Source organism: Branchiostoma lanceolatum, chromosome 1, assembly GCF_035083965.1.
Source record: "Branchiostoma lanceolatum isolate klBraLanc5 chromosome 1, klBraLanc5.hap2, whole genome shotgun sequence".
NCBI lineage: Eukaryota > Metazoa > Chordata > Leptocardii > Amphioxiformes > Branchiostomatidae > Branchiostoma > Branchiostoma lanceolatum.
Genome location: NC_089722.1, coordinates 19,952,379 through 19,970,629, shown reverse-complemented (window position 1 = coordinate 19,970,629; position 18,251 = coordinate 19,952,379). Strand labels below are relative to the sequence as shown.

Sequence of the window (18,251 nt, the reverse complement as noted above, 5' to 3'; positions counted from 1 at the left end):
TATAGCCAAGCAGATCATTCTTGTTCTGTGGTCTTTTGGAACCTTTATGTGTTTCTACTACCCCTTCAGTAGTGATGAACAATTTTACTTTCTCCAATTAAAGGTTATGTGTTAGGTGCTGCTTGTGTGCCTGCACAACATAACTGGAGAAGTTGTGGATAGATCCTAATGATACTTAGTAAAGGTTGGGGAAACGAAGGTAAAGGTCTAAAATAGGCCCCCTAGCAGCTTCCTACGGTACTGCGGCGGTACTTCGGGTTTTGATATCTCGTGTTCCAGACATGCAGTGGTCGTAATTTTTGATAAGTAGATACCTCTTGAGGCGGAGCAAGTGGTGTAGGTTTCGGGCCCCCTCGCAGCTTTAATAAAAAATGTTCCACCTTCCTTTACAGAAAACTGCATCATTATAGAAAGACGTACAAACGCAGAAAATGAGACTTGGAGATTACGTCACCACTTCAGATGTAGGATGTATGGCGTATGGTGTGTTTGCTAGATACTAACAAGTTGCACACATAGACTTTAAGCAAATAACGAAATCAACATTCGAGACTTTCATATATCACTTTATTTCCTTCTGCCATTGATAGCAAAATGTTTTGATCTTTGGAAATAAAAATAGGTCATCTTCTCTGGGTTGTGGATGGTAATAAGACTGGGTAGGAAAATTATGTTACAGTTGGTAAACTCAAAAAGCATCATCATGAAATTCTCTTCCATACTTTCATTTTCAAATGCCTCCTCTCCTTATGATATTGCATGCATACACGTACATACCGCTGAAAAATACTCTTCGTCACTATACTCCTATAACTACACCTTGTGGAAGGCTGCGGTCTTCAGAAAGACAGTGATGCAAGATGTAGAAACCTTGGCACGGGTGACTATTGGTAACAAGTATATCTACATGTACAACCCCCTATCCCTGTTTGTTTACTGTAAATCCATTTCTTTTCACCGAGACTTAATTTTGGGGCTTCCAGTTCTTTGATGAAACGATTATGTAGTACATTTGTAATACATATTTGTATTGTCATGAATTTCAGAAATTAAACTCAAAAATTATACAGCCGTGAACGTTTCAAGATTTACAGTATGTTTCCCTATGTTTGTGAACTGCATTTTACCCCTACCTCACTGATTATCCACACAAAAACACTTCTCTATGCACTTACAATGTTCTTTGTATGTACCTACAACCTATCAACCACTCCTCACAACCAATAGTATCAACCACCACATACAGTTTTTACCATCATTTCTTTGTTTCAGCAGTCAAAAGCATGGAGTCATGCCAAAATTTTTGTGGAGAAAATTTTCATCCTTTTTTGGCAACGAGTATCGTATGTTAAATGCATTTCTCACACTGAACTATACTTAAGTTATATCACATAGCAAATTTTCCATCCTTTCTCAAACCATCATGTATGTACATGTTAATGTTCATTATGACACGTCAAACAATACGCTATCGTTATATCATATCATATATCATAGCAGATCCACAAACTCAACCGACAAACTCTTAAATGAACAACAACATAGCTGTAGAAATTCAAACACAACTGAATACTGTGTTTGTTTTGTTTGATTCAGGTTTTGAGAAGTTTAAAAAAACTTACCCAAACCCATTTACAATATATGAGAATTTTGATGGTGGACTACGTACAAATGTAGGCTGGTACACAGTTTAAACTGCACATGTAACAATACACTGTGGGTAATACATGTTTGTCAAAGGTAAAGGCCCCTGTGACATAAAACTAAACACGTCTGGACATGTATCAAGAATGGTCTAGACAATGACTGTTTACAAGGTGTCTTCACCTTTGACCTTGCACATGAGCAGACCAAACTGTGAATCAGCTTATTCTGAAAGATTTGTTTCTGGCTAGTCCCTGATTTAATTTTTCTTCGACTACGTGTTAGAAAGCATTTACAACAATTTTGTGAAACATTTTCCTTGGATACAATTTGCAGTGATGCCAAAATTTTTGGTTTACTGATGAGATCAATAATTCTGCTACCATTGTATGGTATAGATTAGCCACATTTGGGGCATTTTTCTTTATCAAAGACATTTTTGAGTGTATTGTTTCCCTTCCACTCAAAGGGAATGTAGTTTTTGCCCTCAAAATCATAGACGACCAGGTATTAAAAATAGATAACCTCTCTCAATTCCCTCAACAGAAAAAATTAACCAATTAAGCTATTTCATTAACTAGAACTTAGAAGATCTGTATACAAAAAGTTGAGAATGCAAACTTCAAGCAGAGTATTCCAACAGCTTTTGTTTGATTTTGTCCACTTTATCATTATCATCATTTTATCCGAAAGAAGAGAAAACATCAAATAACACTATTATCATTGGTAAATGTGCTCAAGCACTTTGTGGTTTTGTGGACAAAGCGTCTGCCAAAATCAAGGACGTTGAAAATCAAGGACGTTGCAATAACAAAGCTGGTAGTTTGCATTCCCAACAGCAACCCCTGTTGACTCCAACTGGAACTGCAGCTAATGGCTATCTCTTGACTTTTTGGACGAGACTGCTTGCAGCGCTTGCTCTGATAACAACGAGGGGTCAGACAGGATGGAGGTTGTCATACTCAACTGTCTCAAGGAATTCAAAACCGCTGTGGAAGGAGGACAAAAATTCTAATAAGCTATCTTGTCTTAGGAGCACATACATGTACAACGATCAGGGTGTGTCGATGAAGATTAGACATCCAGGTAATAAGATACACCAAAAAAGCAATTACTCAAACAACTGGATATGATTTTGGAAACGGTCAGACGTTTCAAGTAGCATCCACTACTTTTCGTCAGTGACTGTGAGCAAGATCAGTTGAACAGCTTGGGACATAGCCTTGGGGGCAAACCAGCTTTAGCTCCTATATTAAAACAATAGGAGCTATTGTCCCCTTTTACTTCAACCTTGTCTTGAGTTGTCTAATTTGCTTTCTATTGGACTATCTAAAAATTTGTCTTCTCCTTATTTGCATATCAATTCATAGTTCGTGGTTATAAACCTGCTGTTCAACTGATCTTGCTCACAGTCACTGACGAAAAGTAGTGGATGCTACTTGAAACGTCTGACCGTTTCCAAAATCATATCCTGGACAAGTTGTTTTAGTAATTGCTTTTTTGGTGTAACGATCAGGGTGGGTACCAGTACAGAAAATTTATGTCCAGGTATGGTCCAGGTCCAGAGGATACTTGGATACTTTATCCACTCCATTAGCTTTCATACAAGTACAAACAAGTACGTAGCTAATCTTCCTGGAGTATCAAAACAAATGTACATGTAACAAACTACATTGATACAGATATTTACATCTTACATTAACACATATCACATTAACATAAGTGCCTTATCCACTCCTGTATATCACCGCATGTGCCTTGACAACTCCTGAGTAAACTTGTCAACTATATTACCACATGTGCCTTATCCACTCCTGTCTACACATGTGCTCTATCAATTCTTGTCCAGCTATGGACCTGATTATAGTAGTATAGTAGCAGACAAAAGAGCAGATCTCAGGCAAAGACTAAGAAGACCATTAAGTACGAGTAAGTAAGGAGAACTTACTGGGTCTAAGAGCAGGAAGGGAACAGTGCTCATCTAGCCATGACAACACTGTCTTGCAGAAGTCTTCCATGCTACCCGTGGACACCGCTGCGTTGTAAGTCTCAAACAGGGGGCGGATAATTAAACTGAACTGTGACACAAAAGTTAAGGTCCATGAAGAACAGTCCTTTACATGTCATCATAAACATTGATTGTATCATTGTATTTCTAACTTCTTTCTTATTACCTCAGTCTGTCTGGGAAGTATTGTTTTTGGAGTGTACAATGTATCCACACTTATTTCCACATGCTAGGCACATACATTTGTAGGGGACACTGACAGAAAGTTAGGTCAAAAGTCCAAAAAAGTACTTGAAAAGGTTATCTCATTTCCTGTCTTCAATTTCCTGCTATATGCATGTCTGTTGCCTTATGGGAGCCATTGGAAAAATGCATTGACAGAATCAGTGAGATATTCACAATGCAAAAAACAAGAAATTCACGAGAACTTAATAGTTCATGGAGGCATGAGATCTTTGATTTTTTACTTAGAATGAGGCATATGTCCTCAAACGATCTTCTGAAACACAACTGAATAAAATATTACCCTGGCAACTTGAAGAAGAATAGTCTAAGAAGAGAAGGATTATTCAGTGTTTCATTATGTAAACATTTTTGCTGACTTGTGCTGTTAAAAAAAAAACCCACAAAACCCGAACTGAGCTGCAAAAATGGTCCCACAATTGGCAGACAGAGGCTGAACATGTTAAGGATACAATCCAGAATTTCCAGTTTTGTGAAGTTCTCGTTCTGACGTACTCGTCGAACATTTCCTTCATGTGGTCGCTGCGCTGTCTGGTGACCGGCGCCCCCGTGGCAGGAAGCTGCGCCTGACAGTTACTGAAGACAGGAAGAAAACATATCAACAAGCAATCAGTGGGGTCGTGTGGCGCAACGGCAGCGTGTTCGGCTCAGAATCAAGTGGTCCCGGGTTCGAATCCTGCGGTGTCACCGATCTTGTACCCTTGGGAAAGGCACTTTACACGACTTTAATTTCACATCATCAAGACCGTGGGCATTAAAGGCACAAACACAAAACAATCTGAGGACAAGCAACCTAAAGAATGTGACTAGTTTGATAGTCCGACAATGTAAACTTCACATACATTTTTGTTTAGTCTTTACTTTGCCATAGACTTACAAGATTACAACTGTTTGTAAGCTCAACTTCATCAGTTCATGAAAAAAAGGTGATTTCTTTGAAATATATTTGAATAAGCTGGTTCATGGTTTGAACAGCACATGTGCAAGGTCAAGGGTGAAGGCCCCTAGCTTGTAAACATTGCTTGTCTAAACTGTGCTTGATATCATGTCCAGACATGTTTTGTTTATGTCTCAGGGGCCTTCAACTTTGACATATTACCCACAATGCACCAAGCTGCACATGTGCAGTTCAAACTGTGAGCTAGCTTATTGATTCATCCAAAGGTTGTAACTGCCTGTACATACGAGATGGCACTGTTGAGCTCCTCTATCTCCTGTTTGAGAACCCTGGCCTCCTCTAACATTTGTTGTCTCTCAGCTTGTAACTTCTTTGTGTAGTCCACAGCTGGGGAAGAAAAGAGATGTCATACTGTTAGTTACCAAGGCAGGTAAAAAAAATAATGGATGAAACTCCAGAAGTTTTACCATGTTCTCACATCCAATCTTGTAATACAAAGGCCAAAATTACAAATTTCAGATAATGGTCTGACACTGTTAAGGTGACAGACCACAGGAATCACAGCTATGTAATAGACTGGGATTGGGAAAAGTAATAGACAGAGAGGACAACAGATGCATTCCCTGGATCAGAAAATCTACTCCAGTCATGATCCGTGATGAGGGGGGATATTTGGGACCACATTCTTCACACTGCAGTACTTACAGTAACTGCAGTGCGAAGTAGGACCAGTTACTAGTGTAGTATTAACCTGAGCAAGGATCGAGACAGACAGTCACCAAAACATCAGCAGGTGATAGTATACTACAGTCACACAATGGAACGGCTTTTCAGGGTGGTTTTATGTCCACAGTAAAGAGTTCAATGCGAACATAAAACCACCGCGAAAAATTTCTGCATTTACAGTACTGTACATGTGTGGAGTTACTATCAGAAAGACTCACTTTTCTGCAGCATGGCTTTTCGGGGTGGTTTTGTGTCCATGATAAAGAGCTCAATTCGAACATAAAACCACCGCAAAAATTTCTGCATTTACACTTACTGTACATGTGTGGAGTTACTATCAGAAAGACTCACTTTTCTGCAGCATGGCTGCTTTACTTATCTTAAAATCGCAGGTTTTATGTCCACGGTAAATAGTTCAATGCGAACATAAAACCACCGCGAACATTTCTGGATTTACAGTACTATCAGAAAGACTCACTTTTCTGCAGCATGGCTGCTTTACTAATCTTCACATTCCCCTGGGAGCTGAGGGTGGGGATGAGTGTGTGCAGCGTGTCGAAGCCAACTTTGATGTTAAACCTCCTCTTCTGTTCTGCGGAGATGTGGATGGCTCTTCTCTGGTCCTAACATGGGAAACAAGAAATGCTTTTTAAAAAAGCTGGCCATGCAACCATGGTGAGGATGAAATGGTGGTTGTACATGTAATGACTTGTACAGACTTTGCTACGCCCTGCCCTCCCCATCGATCGTCACATATGTGTATCTTGCATTAAAACCGTCACAATTTTTGCCGCCCTATCCTTTAAATGCTGTATAATAGCTAATGGCCACACTATTGTCCTATGTATTTCATCAGTTGAAGTAAAAATCAAACCTTCTTGGATGCCGTTTAGATTGCCAATAAGAATCGGATTATCAGCAGTCTGCGCATACACATCTACCAACTATAGTCAGCCATAAGCAATGGCCAAATACGAACGTCTGGCCTTGCATGAAGCGCCCTCTGGCAAGGCGCAGCCTGTCTGCAGCTTGGAAGAAAAGGAAGGGTGGACAGAATGGAGGACATCTAGCTTAAAACCCGCCAATATGCCAGCAACCGCATGGCAGTTGCCTGGCAAAAACATGGACATTCTGTCAGGTGAGGCATCACTTCAAGCACTTTCTAGTATTATGGAATACTGAGTGCGGTAGCACTAACTTGACTAAAGCCAAGGAAAAAAGGTTGTGTTTCCGGTTATTGAGTAGGGGTGGCCCTGTGTGCTTGGCTAAAAATGTGAGCTGTAGCGAAGCCACATTGCGCTACATGTTACTTGAAAAACCATCATGCTTCCCCCTTCAATTGAGGATGGCAAAAGAAGAAGAGGCTTTTATCATCCACTTTCTGCCCAATATTTGAAGGATTCATATAAAGGAAAAAGTACTCACAGAACCTCCCTTGTATGCCTTCTCTTGAGAACTCCTTAGCTTGGAGGGGGTTTTCCCTGGAGACTACAATAAAAGAACAGGTTTTATTTATTTCATACACATACCTGGATTCACTGATTCATGGATGTGTGTGCAAATTGTATGAAATATACTAGTACATGTGAATGCATAAAACTTTTTCCAGAGTACTAAAATGCAGTAAGTGTCTAGACTGCAACCTTTCTATGATTGCAAGTTTCCCAAACATTTGTATTGTGATGATATATGTTATGCACTCACCAATCCTTGTGCATAATTCATTAGGAACATAGAGTTACCCTGGAGACATTCAAAGTAACTGTATTTTTCCAAAACATAAAAAAAGCTGTTTTCACATTGTCAAACAGTTATAATTTCAGACAAATTTCAACTAGTGAGTGAAAATCTTGTTATTATTAATGTCCTTTTCATAAGTATGCTATATTGTGTGTTTGACAAGCTGACTTATTAGTTATTTTGAAGAAAAAATCAGCAATTGTATAGCATTATGTACATGTATAATTGGAAGTTTATGTACTGCCCTTTACAATCATGATACCAAAGTTTTCTTAACAAAGACAGAAATGGTAGGCAGTAGTTGCTACTACATGATTGTATATCAACTTGATTGCTGTGAATATATGGAGGAAACATTCTTCCCTCCAAGGATTCTTCCCTCCAAGGAAGCACATATCCAGGACATAATGCACATACATGATCTAATGGATGTTTGGTTAATGTCGCATCAAAATTACAAGTGTTGATTTCAATTAATCTTTGGACACAATTATAGATGGATACTACAAAATGTATATACAGGATATCACCATTATAATATAGGTGAATATCATCTTACAAATGTAAACGTTCTAGTGATGTGCTATTATGTTCTGGGTACATGGTAGGTTGGAACTGGGGTGATTTCTTTTCAATGATGGGAGGGCTTATGTGTTACATAGATGGTTTAAGGTAGTTCACAGTCTGAAGTGCACATAAGCAGTGTGGTGCAACGTGGGTATTGTATGTCAAAGTTGAAGGCCCCAGGTTATTTTTTTGTTCACCTTCAACTTTGACACGTAACCCACAATGCATCACACGGCACACGAGCCCTTCAAACCGTGAACTTGCCAATCAGGTGTGTCGATTGTCAGGTGAGAAAAGAACACAAAATACAGTCTGGAGGGCTTACATGTGCAGGGGACCAGTCCATTCCATCTATAAGAACACCCCTCGTGGTGTATCTCTAGCAGGGGGTCAAGGGAAAGACATGTCAGGGGACTGGTACACCTGGACGAGCCGGGCACCAAGACAACCAGGGATGGACATGTGGTCAACTAACTCACCAGTCGACGTTGAAAGGCTTACCAGGTTTCCCTTTGCAATAGACCGATCCTGGCTGTCCATCACAATTTACAGTTCAACCAATGACAGCAAGGCATTTAGCAATTCAACCAATGAGGAGTGGCTACATGTCTGTCCAACATTTGCATTTTTGTGTTCGCGTTTTGCATGTTTACGTTTTGATGGAGGTGGGCGGGGCTATGGGATCGGTCTATGGCAAAGTTTTTCAACTTTGTGGCCACACAAAGTTACAGATATGCAAGGCTCTTTATCCCACAAGACTGCTGACTTTAGGTAATTTAAACAGAATTTCATAACTTCGGAACATGTTTAGATACAGTTGTATGGAAATGAACAAAATATTTGTAACTGGCTACAGTGAGTTTACAACACTGCACACCACTACCAATTTTGAATAGTTTTAGTCGAGAATGCAATAATGATAAATTTGCAGATGTGGGAGAGACAAACATAACCATAAAGTGGGAGGACTACATTACAGATTGATGCTTGCATTCCTACACAGTTGTACTGTCCCATATTTTCTGTGCAGTCAGTCTTTGACACCAGTGACCAAGACAACAAAATGTCTAAATCTTCAAATCTATTCTTCAGATTGGCTTGACCAGGATTTAGACACTTAAATGACTGTGACCGTCAAATACATGTTCAAGGAATCTTCATGTTTCTCCAGAAAACAGAGCTTCTGAATCAGTTAATTCATAAAGAAATAAAAAATCAGATTTAAAAGATTCTTTTAAGTACCTTTGGTTTGTTTGTGTAAAAAAATCAACTTGTGTAAAAGTTTTCATGGTCTTGCTATCCTCCTTAGTAACTTACTAAAAGAGGCTTGTATTATCATTCAAGAATGACCTTCGCAAAAGAGAGACATCTGAAAAACAAATCTGTCAATGCTGCTACACAGCTGAGTAGATCTTACAAAATATGCTTTTGACTTGTCTACATTTCAAACAGACATGTACTGCTACATGTACATGTAGTACATCACAAACACTACCACCACCAGAAACTACCAAAACTTTGGTACCTCTTCTGAAAAATTCAGGGTGTTGACAGGCTTGTAATCCTCCAGCTTTTTGATTATAATCCACGGTGATACCTGTGTCTAGTAAAAGAACCATAATACATAATTTTTGCAAATTTACATAGATTGTATCTATCCAAAGTTCCAAACAGTAAGCTACAGTAAGATTTGGAAACTAAATTCTATCTTTTATAATTACAAGGGAATGATAGGTGGAGGCTATTTCCTACTACACAGAAAAGAAAACCACTACACCAACAAGAGTCAAAGAATCAAGGATAACAAAAAGTTTGGAACAGAAATACCAACACTGTACATTTGGATACCTAAGAATTTAACCTAGTACACAGTTTTAGAAATGGTTTTGACTGAGCGACAGAGCAAAAGATATGGGAAGTTCAGCCACCAAAAGGGACAGCTATAACTGAGTGGAACATCAATCTGTTCTGTTGTTTTCCCATACTTTATCTACAAAAACTACTGCCTGACCAACAAATTCCTACCACTGAGCACATACTGTCATACATAAAAGCAACAAAGATTACAAGGCATACAGTCAAACCTGCTCAAGAAGACCACTCAGGGGACCGATAAAATCTGTTTCTTAATGCTTGGCGTCAATAGGAAAATCATCTAAACAAAGTGGTCACAATTAGCCTCTAACAGGCTCCAGAGGCGGCTGGAAAGAGTAGAAATTGGCTAAATAGACAGAAAAACATGCAAGAGGAGTTAGTCAGCTATAGGGGTAAAGTTTGCCGCCCTAGGATGGCATATTGGACCATATCTCCGTAGCCAACTCCCTTAGCATACCATTCAGTCTATTTGGCCAATTTCTATTATTTTTCCAGCCATTCGCAGAGCCTGGTAGAAGCTAGTCACATTGGCCAGGTGGTCTTTATGTACAGGTGGTCACTTACTAGTACACAGGTTTGACTGTATATCCGACTGGTCTTTTTTAACATGAACTACATGTACATATCTCTTTACAAGAGCATGTTTATATCAAGGCAGCAGCTGTATTAATGGATTAAAACACAGTAATGGCATGCACTTACCTCTGAGTTGTGCCCAGGGCTGTCTTCTGTAGTGATAGGGCTGGCAGCGGACGGGGAGTTTGGAGCTGAAACATCCAGATACAACCCTGACATCACAGTCATGTACAAATGATCAATACGGCTGTCTAGTACCATTTCCACATGTCAGACCCTGTTGCGTGGGTTACTGCAGAAGAGCCCCTCTGACATGTGTGAATGTCTAGTACAATGTAGGTACCGCAAATTACATGTACATTCAGACTATCTTTATCTATAAGGCTGTTGAGTACCAGGAATTATATATTTTCTAGGAATGTTCATATTTTCTAGGAATGTGTAGTAAATACCAGAAATTACATCTGCGATCTTTAGTAAGCACCATGGATTTTATATTTTGTAGGAATGTGTAGTAATCAATCATACTGTCCAAATCAAAATCAAACTGCAAGCAATAACTTTATTTTCACACACGCACACACGTGCACACACATACACACGTGCACACACACACGTGCACACACACACACACACGCACAGACACACACACACACAGACACACATGCACAGACACACACACGCACAGACACACACACACACACACAGAGGCAAATAGGCCAAAACTATGCCTCCAATTCTATGGAGGTAACTGTTATCATTTTCTGGTGATGTTAACCATGTTGGCACTTACTGGATGCAGGCTTGATGGGAGTGCTGCATGCCGCAGGCGGGGATTTTCTCTCCACTTTCGTAGTGGTGGCCAGTCCGGACAGGCCCACCTTACCCGCCTGCGCCGCCGCAGCTACAAGGACGCTGCTCTGGAAATCCGTCACCCCGGCAACCTGGAAACAACGAGATTCCGAGTCACGAGAGTTGTCTGTCAAGCTCATGCCTAAGCAACTCAGTCTGTCATAGGTAGTTCGTGTTTCACATTGAAAAGACCTCAAGCCAAGGTCGCTTTGTACGTCAGTCGGGATGTTACATGTAACAATTCCCATTGATTGTAATTCCAAGTTAGGCCAGGCAAATACTGTAACTTGTTTGATGGTTCCCATCTATTTTTGTCGGCAACAAGGAACGAAAAAGAATAAAAAGCAACTGCTATTTTAATTTGGGCCTCAAGCTTTGGTACTCAACAATATCTCGTAGGATTTGTCAACAATGCTGAAAGTTGAAAAGCTCTAATCATACATGGTGTGTATCCCCATAATAACTTTCACACATGCATTGGACAGTGCATGATAATTCCCTTTTTGTATTGGCAATAAGGTTTTTTACCCAACAACTTAACAAGCTACATGTAGATTGACAAGATGGCTAATACCTCTTTTAGTATTTTTTACATAAAATTTTTGCTAACAAGCCCCCCCATCTCCTTTGTAATTGAATGACACTATTGTACCAGTTATCAAAGCATGCAAGGTCTTCTGCATTTTTTCGTGTATGCTAGGAATAGTATTCTGCTAACATAATTGTGCAGTTTTACTACAAGGCCATGCAAGGATTTGGGAGGAGAAATCACTTGCAGTTAAAGATGTACTAACTTTCTCCTTGTAGGTGGCAGTTGGGGGTTGGGGAGACTACTCAAGTATGATGACAACACAGCACCACAGGCAGAAGACAGACAAAGAAACAACAGACAAAGAATGAAGGATATAGGACAGAATCATACATTTAATGAATGACATTTCTGCTCCAACTTGGAAATTCAGTGATACAGTAAATGCATTTAAGCTTGCAGTGACTTAATTTCGAAGTTGTTAACAATACATACAGTTACATGTAGGTACATAAAACTATTGTTTAGAGAAAAGTACAAACCTTTCTTTTCTGACAGAAAAACGATGCCCCCATTTCATATTGTGTAACAAACATGACTTGGCCAAGGAAACTTCTAAATAATTAAAGTGACCTTTCTGTGACATCAAGCCACACAAACAAATACGTCACAATTACACCCATACGTCAGGACTCATTGTAAAAACAACATTGAACTGACTGGAAAACTTTCAAATAACAGCACACCTTACAATGTATTTTTCCTGCTATGTCATATTCTAAGGCAATTTTCTTTTTGGTAAGTTTTAACCAGAACACAACACAAGAAATGTGAGTCAGACCAGTTATTGTAGCCAGGTACAATTATATGTAAGACCTTATCTAGTAATTACACGTCTATAACAATGCCTTCTGGGTACAAATTCTGGCCTACTTTAAAACCTTACCATTTCCTAACTACTCAGTTCTCATTCCACTATTGGAAACTGCCAAGCAAGAAAAACACAAAGTGTGGTAGCAGAGACTACTATTCTTTTGCAGCTATACTTTTCTTTGCAGTTCTTTTTTTGAACAGACTCAAATAAGGTGAAAGGCAAAGGACTTTACAAAGTTTAGGATGTAATTGCTCAAAAAAACAAGATCTCCTGGCTAGAAGCCTTCAGGCACTGAAGTACAGTCAAACCTGTCTATAGCGGTCACTCAAGGGACTGGCCAAAACTGGCCGCTAAGGACAGGTGGCCGCTATGGAGAAAATGTTGATTAATTGACCACGAGTGACACATGTTTTCAGTACCCACTGAGATACATTTTTTTATTCACCGTACAGTACACATGTAAACATTAACATAGGTAAGGCACATTTTAGAAATTCGATTGTTGTTCTTCTACTTCTATTATGGGCTTGAAAAAAAAGAATTATTGTATCTGCCAACTCCAAAATCCATGACTTGCTCGAGCTTCATGTCTGAACAGACCAGCATCGCCATACTCTACTCTTGATCATTCGCGACTGCTTCGCTGCCGGCACACGCGTCACCAACGAGTTTTAATCATATGAAACTAAGTCCTTCGCAGCAAAATGCCACCTAGTTAGTTAAGAACCAAATAAATGTTGCTCAGTTGCCACTTACTGTTAGTTTTCGACCGTTTTCAAACATAAAATCGTGGCGACAATTTTCCTTGTCTGTTGTTGTTTGCTTGTCACGATCGGCTTCTACCATTATGCTAATAGGGTAATGAGAGGAAGTTCGCTCTTTTGAGGGCTTTTTTTTTTTCTTTTAAGAAAATTGCAACAGCCCAAATTTTATATCATAGTAATGTTATCCATATTTAGTTTGAGGCTTTTGGTTAAGTGATTATCCTCAGTGATAGCTTGCAGCAAAATAAATTTAACACACTATACCTCCGCAACAGTGGTGTCTTCCGATGACCTTTATGCTGCTCCGCCATTTTGAAAATCGTGTTTGGGCACATTTTCGGATGACTTCCCGGGGAAAACGGAAATATTGGGCCGACATTGAAACAATTCGCGAACTTAGCGCATCAGATACATGTGCGGGTTGTATTTACCAAAAACTACCGTAATTTTTGCCCAGTCCAAATGCACAGAAATAGTCAAATATGCTACGATGTACAAACGCAAGCCATGTGAAGAAATACTTCAGTTCGCGTCAAACCATGGATAATCTAACAAAGATAAAACATTCTTGTTTTCTTTATCATTATTATCCTGTCAAGTTGAGTTCACATAAACTTGATAACTGCATAAAAAAATGAAGATTTTGAACCCGGCGTGTGGTGGCGATGCGGCTTCCACCGGCGCACATTGCCCGTTATCGGCAGTGTTCCTGTACTCGCGGGACCGAAAATCGTCTGGCCGCGACCGCGTTGGACAGGTGACCGCTATAGCCTAATTCTTAATGCTTATGTCAATGGGAAAAATCCAAGGGACCGACAAAAAGTGACCACTATGGGCAGGTGGCCACTATGCAAAGGTGACCGCTAATACAGGTTTGACTGTACTGAGAAAGTGTATGGAGAAAATAGAGAGAGTGCAGCTGGCATTACAATAATGAGTAAGAAAAGCACATAGATGTATACACAGTGTGGTCTTAAGCCACTGCATACAATGTACATCTACAGCTTATGCTAGAATTTAAGTAGAAATGAAAAGCCTGTTTCTTAATTAGTAAACTCGTTTTAACTACCATTAGTGTTGTCACTGCTACATTCTGTATGTCCAATATCCGTAACTACTTGTACATGTGTCCTACTTACCTTTTACAAACTGTAGCTAGTAGGACATGAACGCTTTCATGTTGACACCAGTACGGGCAAACCACAGTGTGTTAATCTACAGTAAATACTGTACATTCATTTAGTAGTAAAGTGATTTTATTTAGGAAAGGAAACAATTTTTTTGTGGTGTTTCAAGTTCTTGATTGAAACAAATCTGTAGTACAGTAACGGTGTCATGAATTTGCGGTAGAGAGGTCACAGTAATAGTGAAAATAAAACCACTGCAAACATTACAAGATTTACAGTACTCAGTACCTACATGTACACTGTATAATTCTGTTCACTGTATGCATACTTACCAAATCTGCATGCAGAAGTGGTCTTTGAGCAGCTATGAACCCAGATTCAGACTTAGATGGCACATGACCCATTCCCAACTGTCTCTGATATGGACTCATGAGGGGAAAACATGCAGGCATAACTTGATTGCCCAAAAAATGATAGGGTAGCAAAGTAAGTGATGACCTGTTGAAAACCTGCACCAAAATAATTCTCACCCCCCCATGACCCTTTCTGCCTCATCTATTATGGTAATGAGAAAAACGGGGCAGTGTGATTGGTTGATTCCTGACCAATCAGAGCCTAAACTTCATCCTGAAGTGTGAGTCTCGTCTTTTCCTAAGGCCATGGTAAGTAAATTCTATGGATGACATCTGCACGCACATTGATTTTCGTTTCATTTCAATTCAAACAGAAAGAATGGAAGAAAATTTATTCCCCTCCATCAGTTGTCAAAATTACCAAGAAAAAATATATTGTGTGGTAGCCTTGAGCGTAGTTGTTACAGTAGTGATACTACCCTACCACACTAGTGTCACTTTCTGTACTTTTTGGATACAGATATAAAAGACTAGGTGGCTGTGATACTATGTTTTCTCACTTCAATAATTTTGTTACAACATTTATGGTCTCTTCATCTTAAATCTTGTTTGATTTTTATCCATCTTTTTTTTCGTTGTTGCGTTAGATTTGGGGTCTGCAGACGATGTCATCTGTAAAGTTTACTTCCTGTGGCAACTATAAAAACACCACAAGTGAAAGTAAAAAGAAAGCGTTTGTCCGTACCTGTGCGAGTTGTGAGGGGTTTGCAGCTAGAACGAAGCCCTGCGTTGTGGAGGGAGTGACGACCGTGTTGAGTAGAGACGTGTCGGGTTTGATGGCAGACGAGGTAAGGTACACTTGGTTGGACATGGTGGACGTGCCGGCCGAGGTACATGGCTGGATGCCCTGGGTGGTAAACGCTCCTGAGGTAGAGAAAAAACAAAACAAAAAATAATTAAACAAAACAATGTTGAGTATACAACCTTGTCTTGACTTTGTCTTCAATTTCGTAGTTGCTTTCACCTTATTAACATATCAATTTTGGATAAGTACTGGTGAACTTCAAGTTCTGGTTCATTCACTGATGAAAGACAGCGGATGTAGTCTGAAACCGTGTGACTGCGTACAAAGTTATCCAGTTGCTTGTGTAACTGTTATCTTATAATCATATTGCATCCACGTGTGTTTCTTGTACATGACAGTTGAGATGTTGAAAATCTCCCTTGATCTTGAATCATTGAAATAAAGGGCTGGAATAGATGGACCCTGACTGTCAATCACACTTAGCAGTTCAACCAATGAGAGAACGGCAGCTAACAAAAATCATCAAACCAAGGAATGAATTCCAATTACATTTGGCAGGAGGAGAAAAGAGTTATCATTTACAAGTCAACAATGCCAAAGGATTGCTGGCATATCGGCCACGCTAATTTACCCACAAGTAATCAATTTACCATCTCCAGAGGTGGACTTACCACAAAGAAACATCTGTGTGGTGTCCCCTTACTAAACAGTGGCAAAATTGATTATGACATAAACAGCAGGTGTTATTGATGTAAGGCAGACGGTTTAACCTTCTCCCTGCTGCCTAACACTGTAACCATTAGGGAATTGGGTGCCAAATGGCTACTTGTACTTCAGAGAGCTAAAGGTTAACCTTGGAAAGCAATTAGAAATCTGGTCTAAAAGCTATTTTGCAGAGACTGAATCTTTAGAATAGCCCCCAAAAACTTGTTTTTCAAACAAACATTCAGGATTCCAGTCACAATTTGTAATAGAAGTTTTGACTAAATTGATTTTGAAATGATACTTTGTTCTTGAAACATCATCCTTTGCCCAACTAGCCTATGGCTATTACAAAGGGCTAGCCCTGCTGACAAAGACAAGTTACATTTGTAGACAAGCACAAGACACCAATGTTCTCTTCTTAGATTATTCAAGTTAGACAATCATAAAAACATATATAATGCAAAAAATGGTGCCTGGAGTTATACATATAACAAATCAGAAACTTGCTTGCAACCACTGCTACAGTTCAAATTCCATGAATTTTGAGTAGTCAGACTATTCAAACTTGTCAAGGCAAGTGAAAGAACATTTAAGGAAACATGAAATTTAAAATCCATCATATATAATATAAAACATTGAAAGTATTACCTGTAACAGGAACATGTATATAGGGTGGTTCGAAAATGATGCTAACAGGAAAACCAGTGCGAACATTCATGACCAGTTTACACCAGTCGTAGGGACAAAAAGACGTCCTACGAGAGTTACATACATGTACATGTATGTACACTGTAACCAGTCTCCTTGACATGTAACTTTTAGCCTGTCAACGGCAAACAAATCTGTCATTTGCTCATGACTTCAATGGATACTTTAGCAAAACCAGATGGTTGTGTTGGTAACATCCTTGACTTGATCTTGAACCCTCCACAGGGGTAAAATCTTAATATGTCTTGGAGTTGGACTTCTTTACCTGTTCTTTGCCATATACATGTATCATCAAGTCTCAATAAATCATTGACCACACAAACCCTTGGAGTCTGTACAACCCTCAGTAGTTTTTTTTGTGTTACTAATAAGTATATTTTTCTTGTCACTGTGAAAGGAAAGATATCTAGGTATAGCTTGGTTCAAATGTAGACTACTATGCCATTACTAGATAATAAAAGAAAGCACATGTACTCACAAATCGATACTCACAATTGAAAGGACATACTTTACATTGTATCACTATGTGTCCAAAAACTGAAAGTTGCGGATATGGATAGTGTTGTATTGATTATGCAACTATGTTACCACAATCTGCGTCATTCTACTTTGTTTGACAATACAGTGTTGGTTACATTTATGAAGGTTAGACATCCAGCCAGGCAAAAAATATATAAAGACAATTCAAACTTGACAACTGGATAAAATTTGGAGACTTAATTCCGGACGTTTCAAGTGACATCCATCACTCTTCTTCTGGAAATGTCATTAAAATGTAAATCATTTTAAATCTGAAATAAAACTTCCATGTTTCAGCGTATCTTTCCTTTATAAATGACTGCACAGACTTGTACAAAAATGTAGTACGCTGATGATGATAAATAACTTTCCTGTGTTTGTCTTTCCCCAACTTCCCAGTAGACTGTATCACTCTTGACACATTTAAAATTGGCATCAGTTATTTCAGTCTAGTGTGAAAAAGGGTGTTCCAGTTTATTCAACATTAAGAAGCTAGTATAACCTTTCTTTACTAAGACTTTGGTGGAACTGGGGGATTAACTGCTCTACTGCCGAGGGCCATGTTTACTCAAACAGCTACACTTCAACACAACTAAGAGCACAACGGAGGAATTTTTATTCACACAATGTTTATTTTGTTCTGACCGCATAGAGAATGCTATATACACATGCAGTTGAAAGCAGAATTCCTTTTTTCTCAAACGAATGATTTAAAATCATCAGCTATGGTAATTGCGA

At 39.2% G+C, this 18,251-nt stretch overlaps 1 protein-coding gene and 1 long non-coding RNA gene across 13 annotated transcripts in view; one reads left to right on the top strand and one right to left on the bottom strand.

Annotated features, from left to right (window-relative positions):
* Positions 1-545: 545 nt before the first annotated feature.
* LOC136440057 (MLX-interacting protein-like) overlaps positions 546-18,251 on the bottom strand; it is a 46,753-nt gene continuing 29,047 nt past the window's right edge. For 8 of the 12 annotated variants that reach the window (XM_066435836.1, XM_066435923.1, XM_066435896.1 and 5 more), the window contains 12 exons: positions 15,522-15,700; positions 11,924-11,959; positions 11,071-11,221; positions 10,404-10,468; positions 9,352-9,429; positions 8,152-8,205; positions 6,945-7,007; positions 5,998-6,142; positions 5,081-5,180; positions 4,348-4,471; positions 3,593-3,722; positions 546-2,633 (listed from right to left, as the gene is read on the bottom strand). In XM_066435836.1, coding sequence (XP_066291933.1) covers positions 2,515-2,633; positions 3,593-3,722; positions 4,348-4,471; positions 5,081-5,180; positions 5,998-6,142; positions 6,945-7,007; positions 8,152-8,205; positions 9,352-9,429; positions 10,404-10,468; positions 11,071-11,221; positions 11,924-11,959; positions 15,522-15,700 — 1,244 coding nt within the window. In that variant the 3' untranslated portion in view covers positions 546-2,514. The remainder of the gene's footprint in view (positions 2,634-3,592; positions 3,723-4,347; positions 4,472-5,080; positions 5,181-5,997; positions 6,143-6,944; positions 7,008-8,151; positions 8,206-9,351; positions 9,430-10,403; positions 10,469-11,070; positions 11,222-11,923; positions 11,960-15,521; positions 15,701-18,251) is intronic. The other 4 variants (XM_066435877.1, XM_066435905.1, XM_066435868.1 and 1 more) reach the window with 4 other exon arrangements.
* Positions 6,165-6,397, top strand: LOC136440113 (uncharacterized). Its single transcript, XR_010756623.1, has 2 exons — positions 6,165-6,220; positions 6,340-6,397. It is a non-coding gene; the product is annotated as an uncharacterized lncRNA (long non-coding RNA).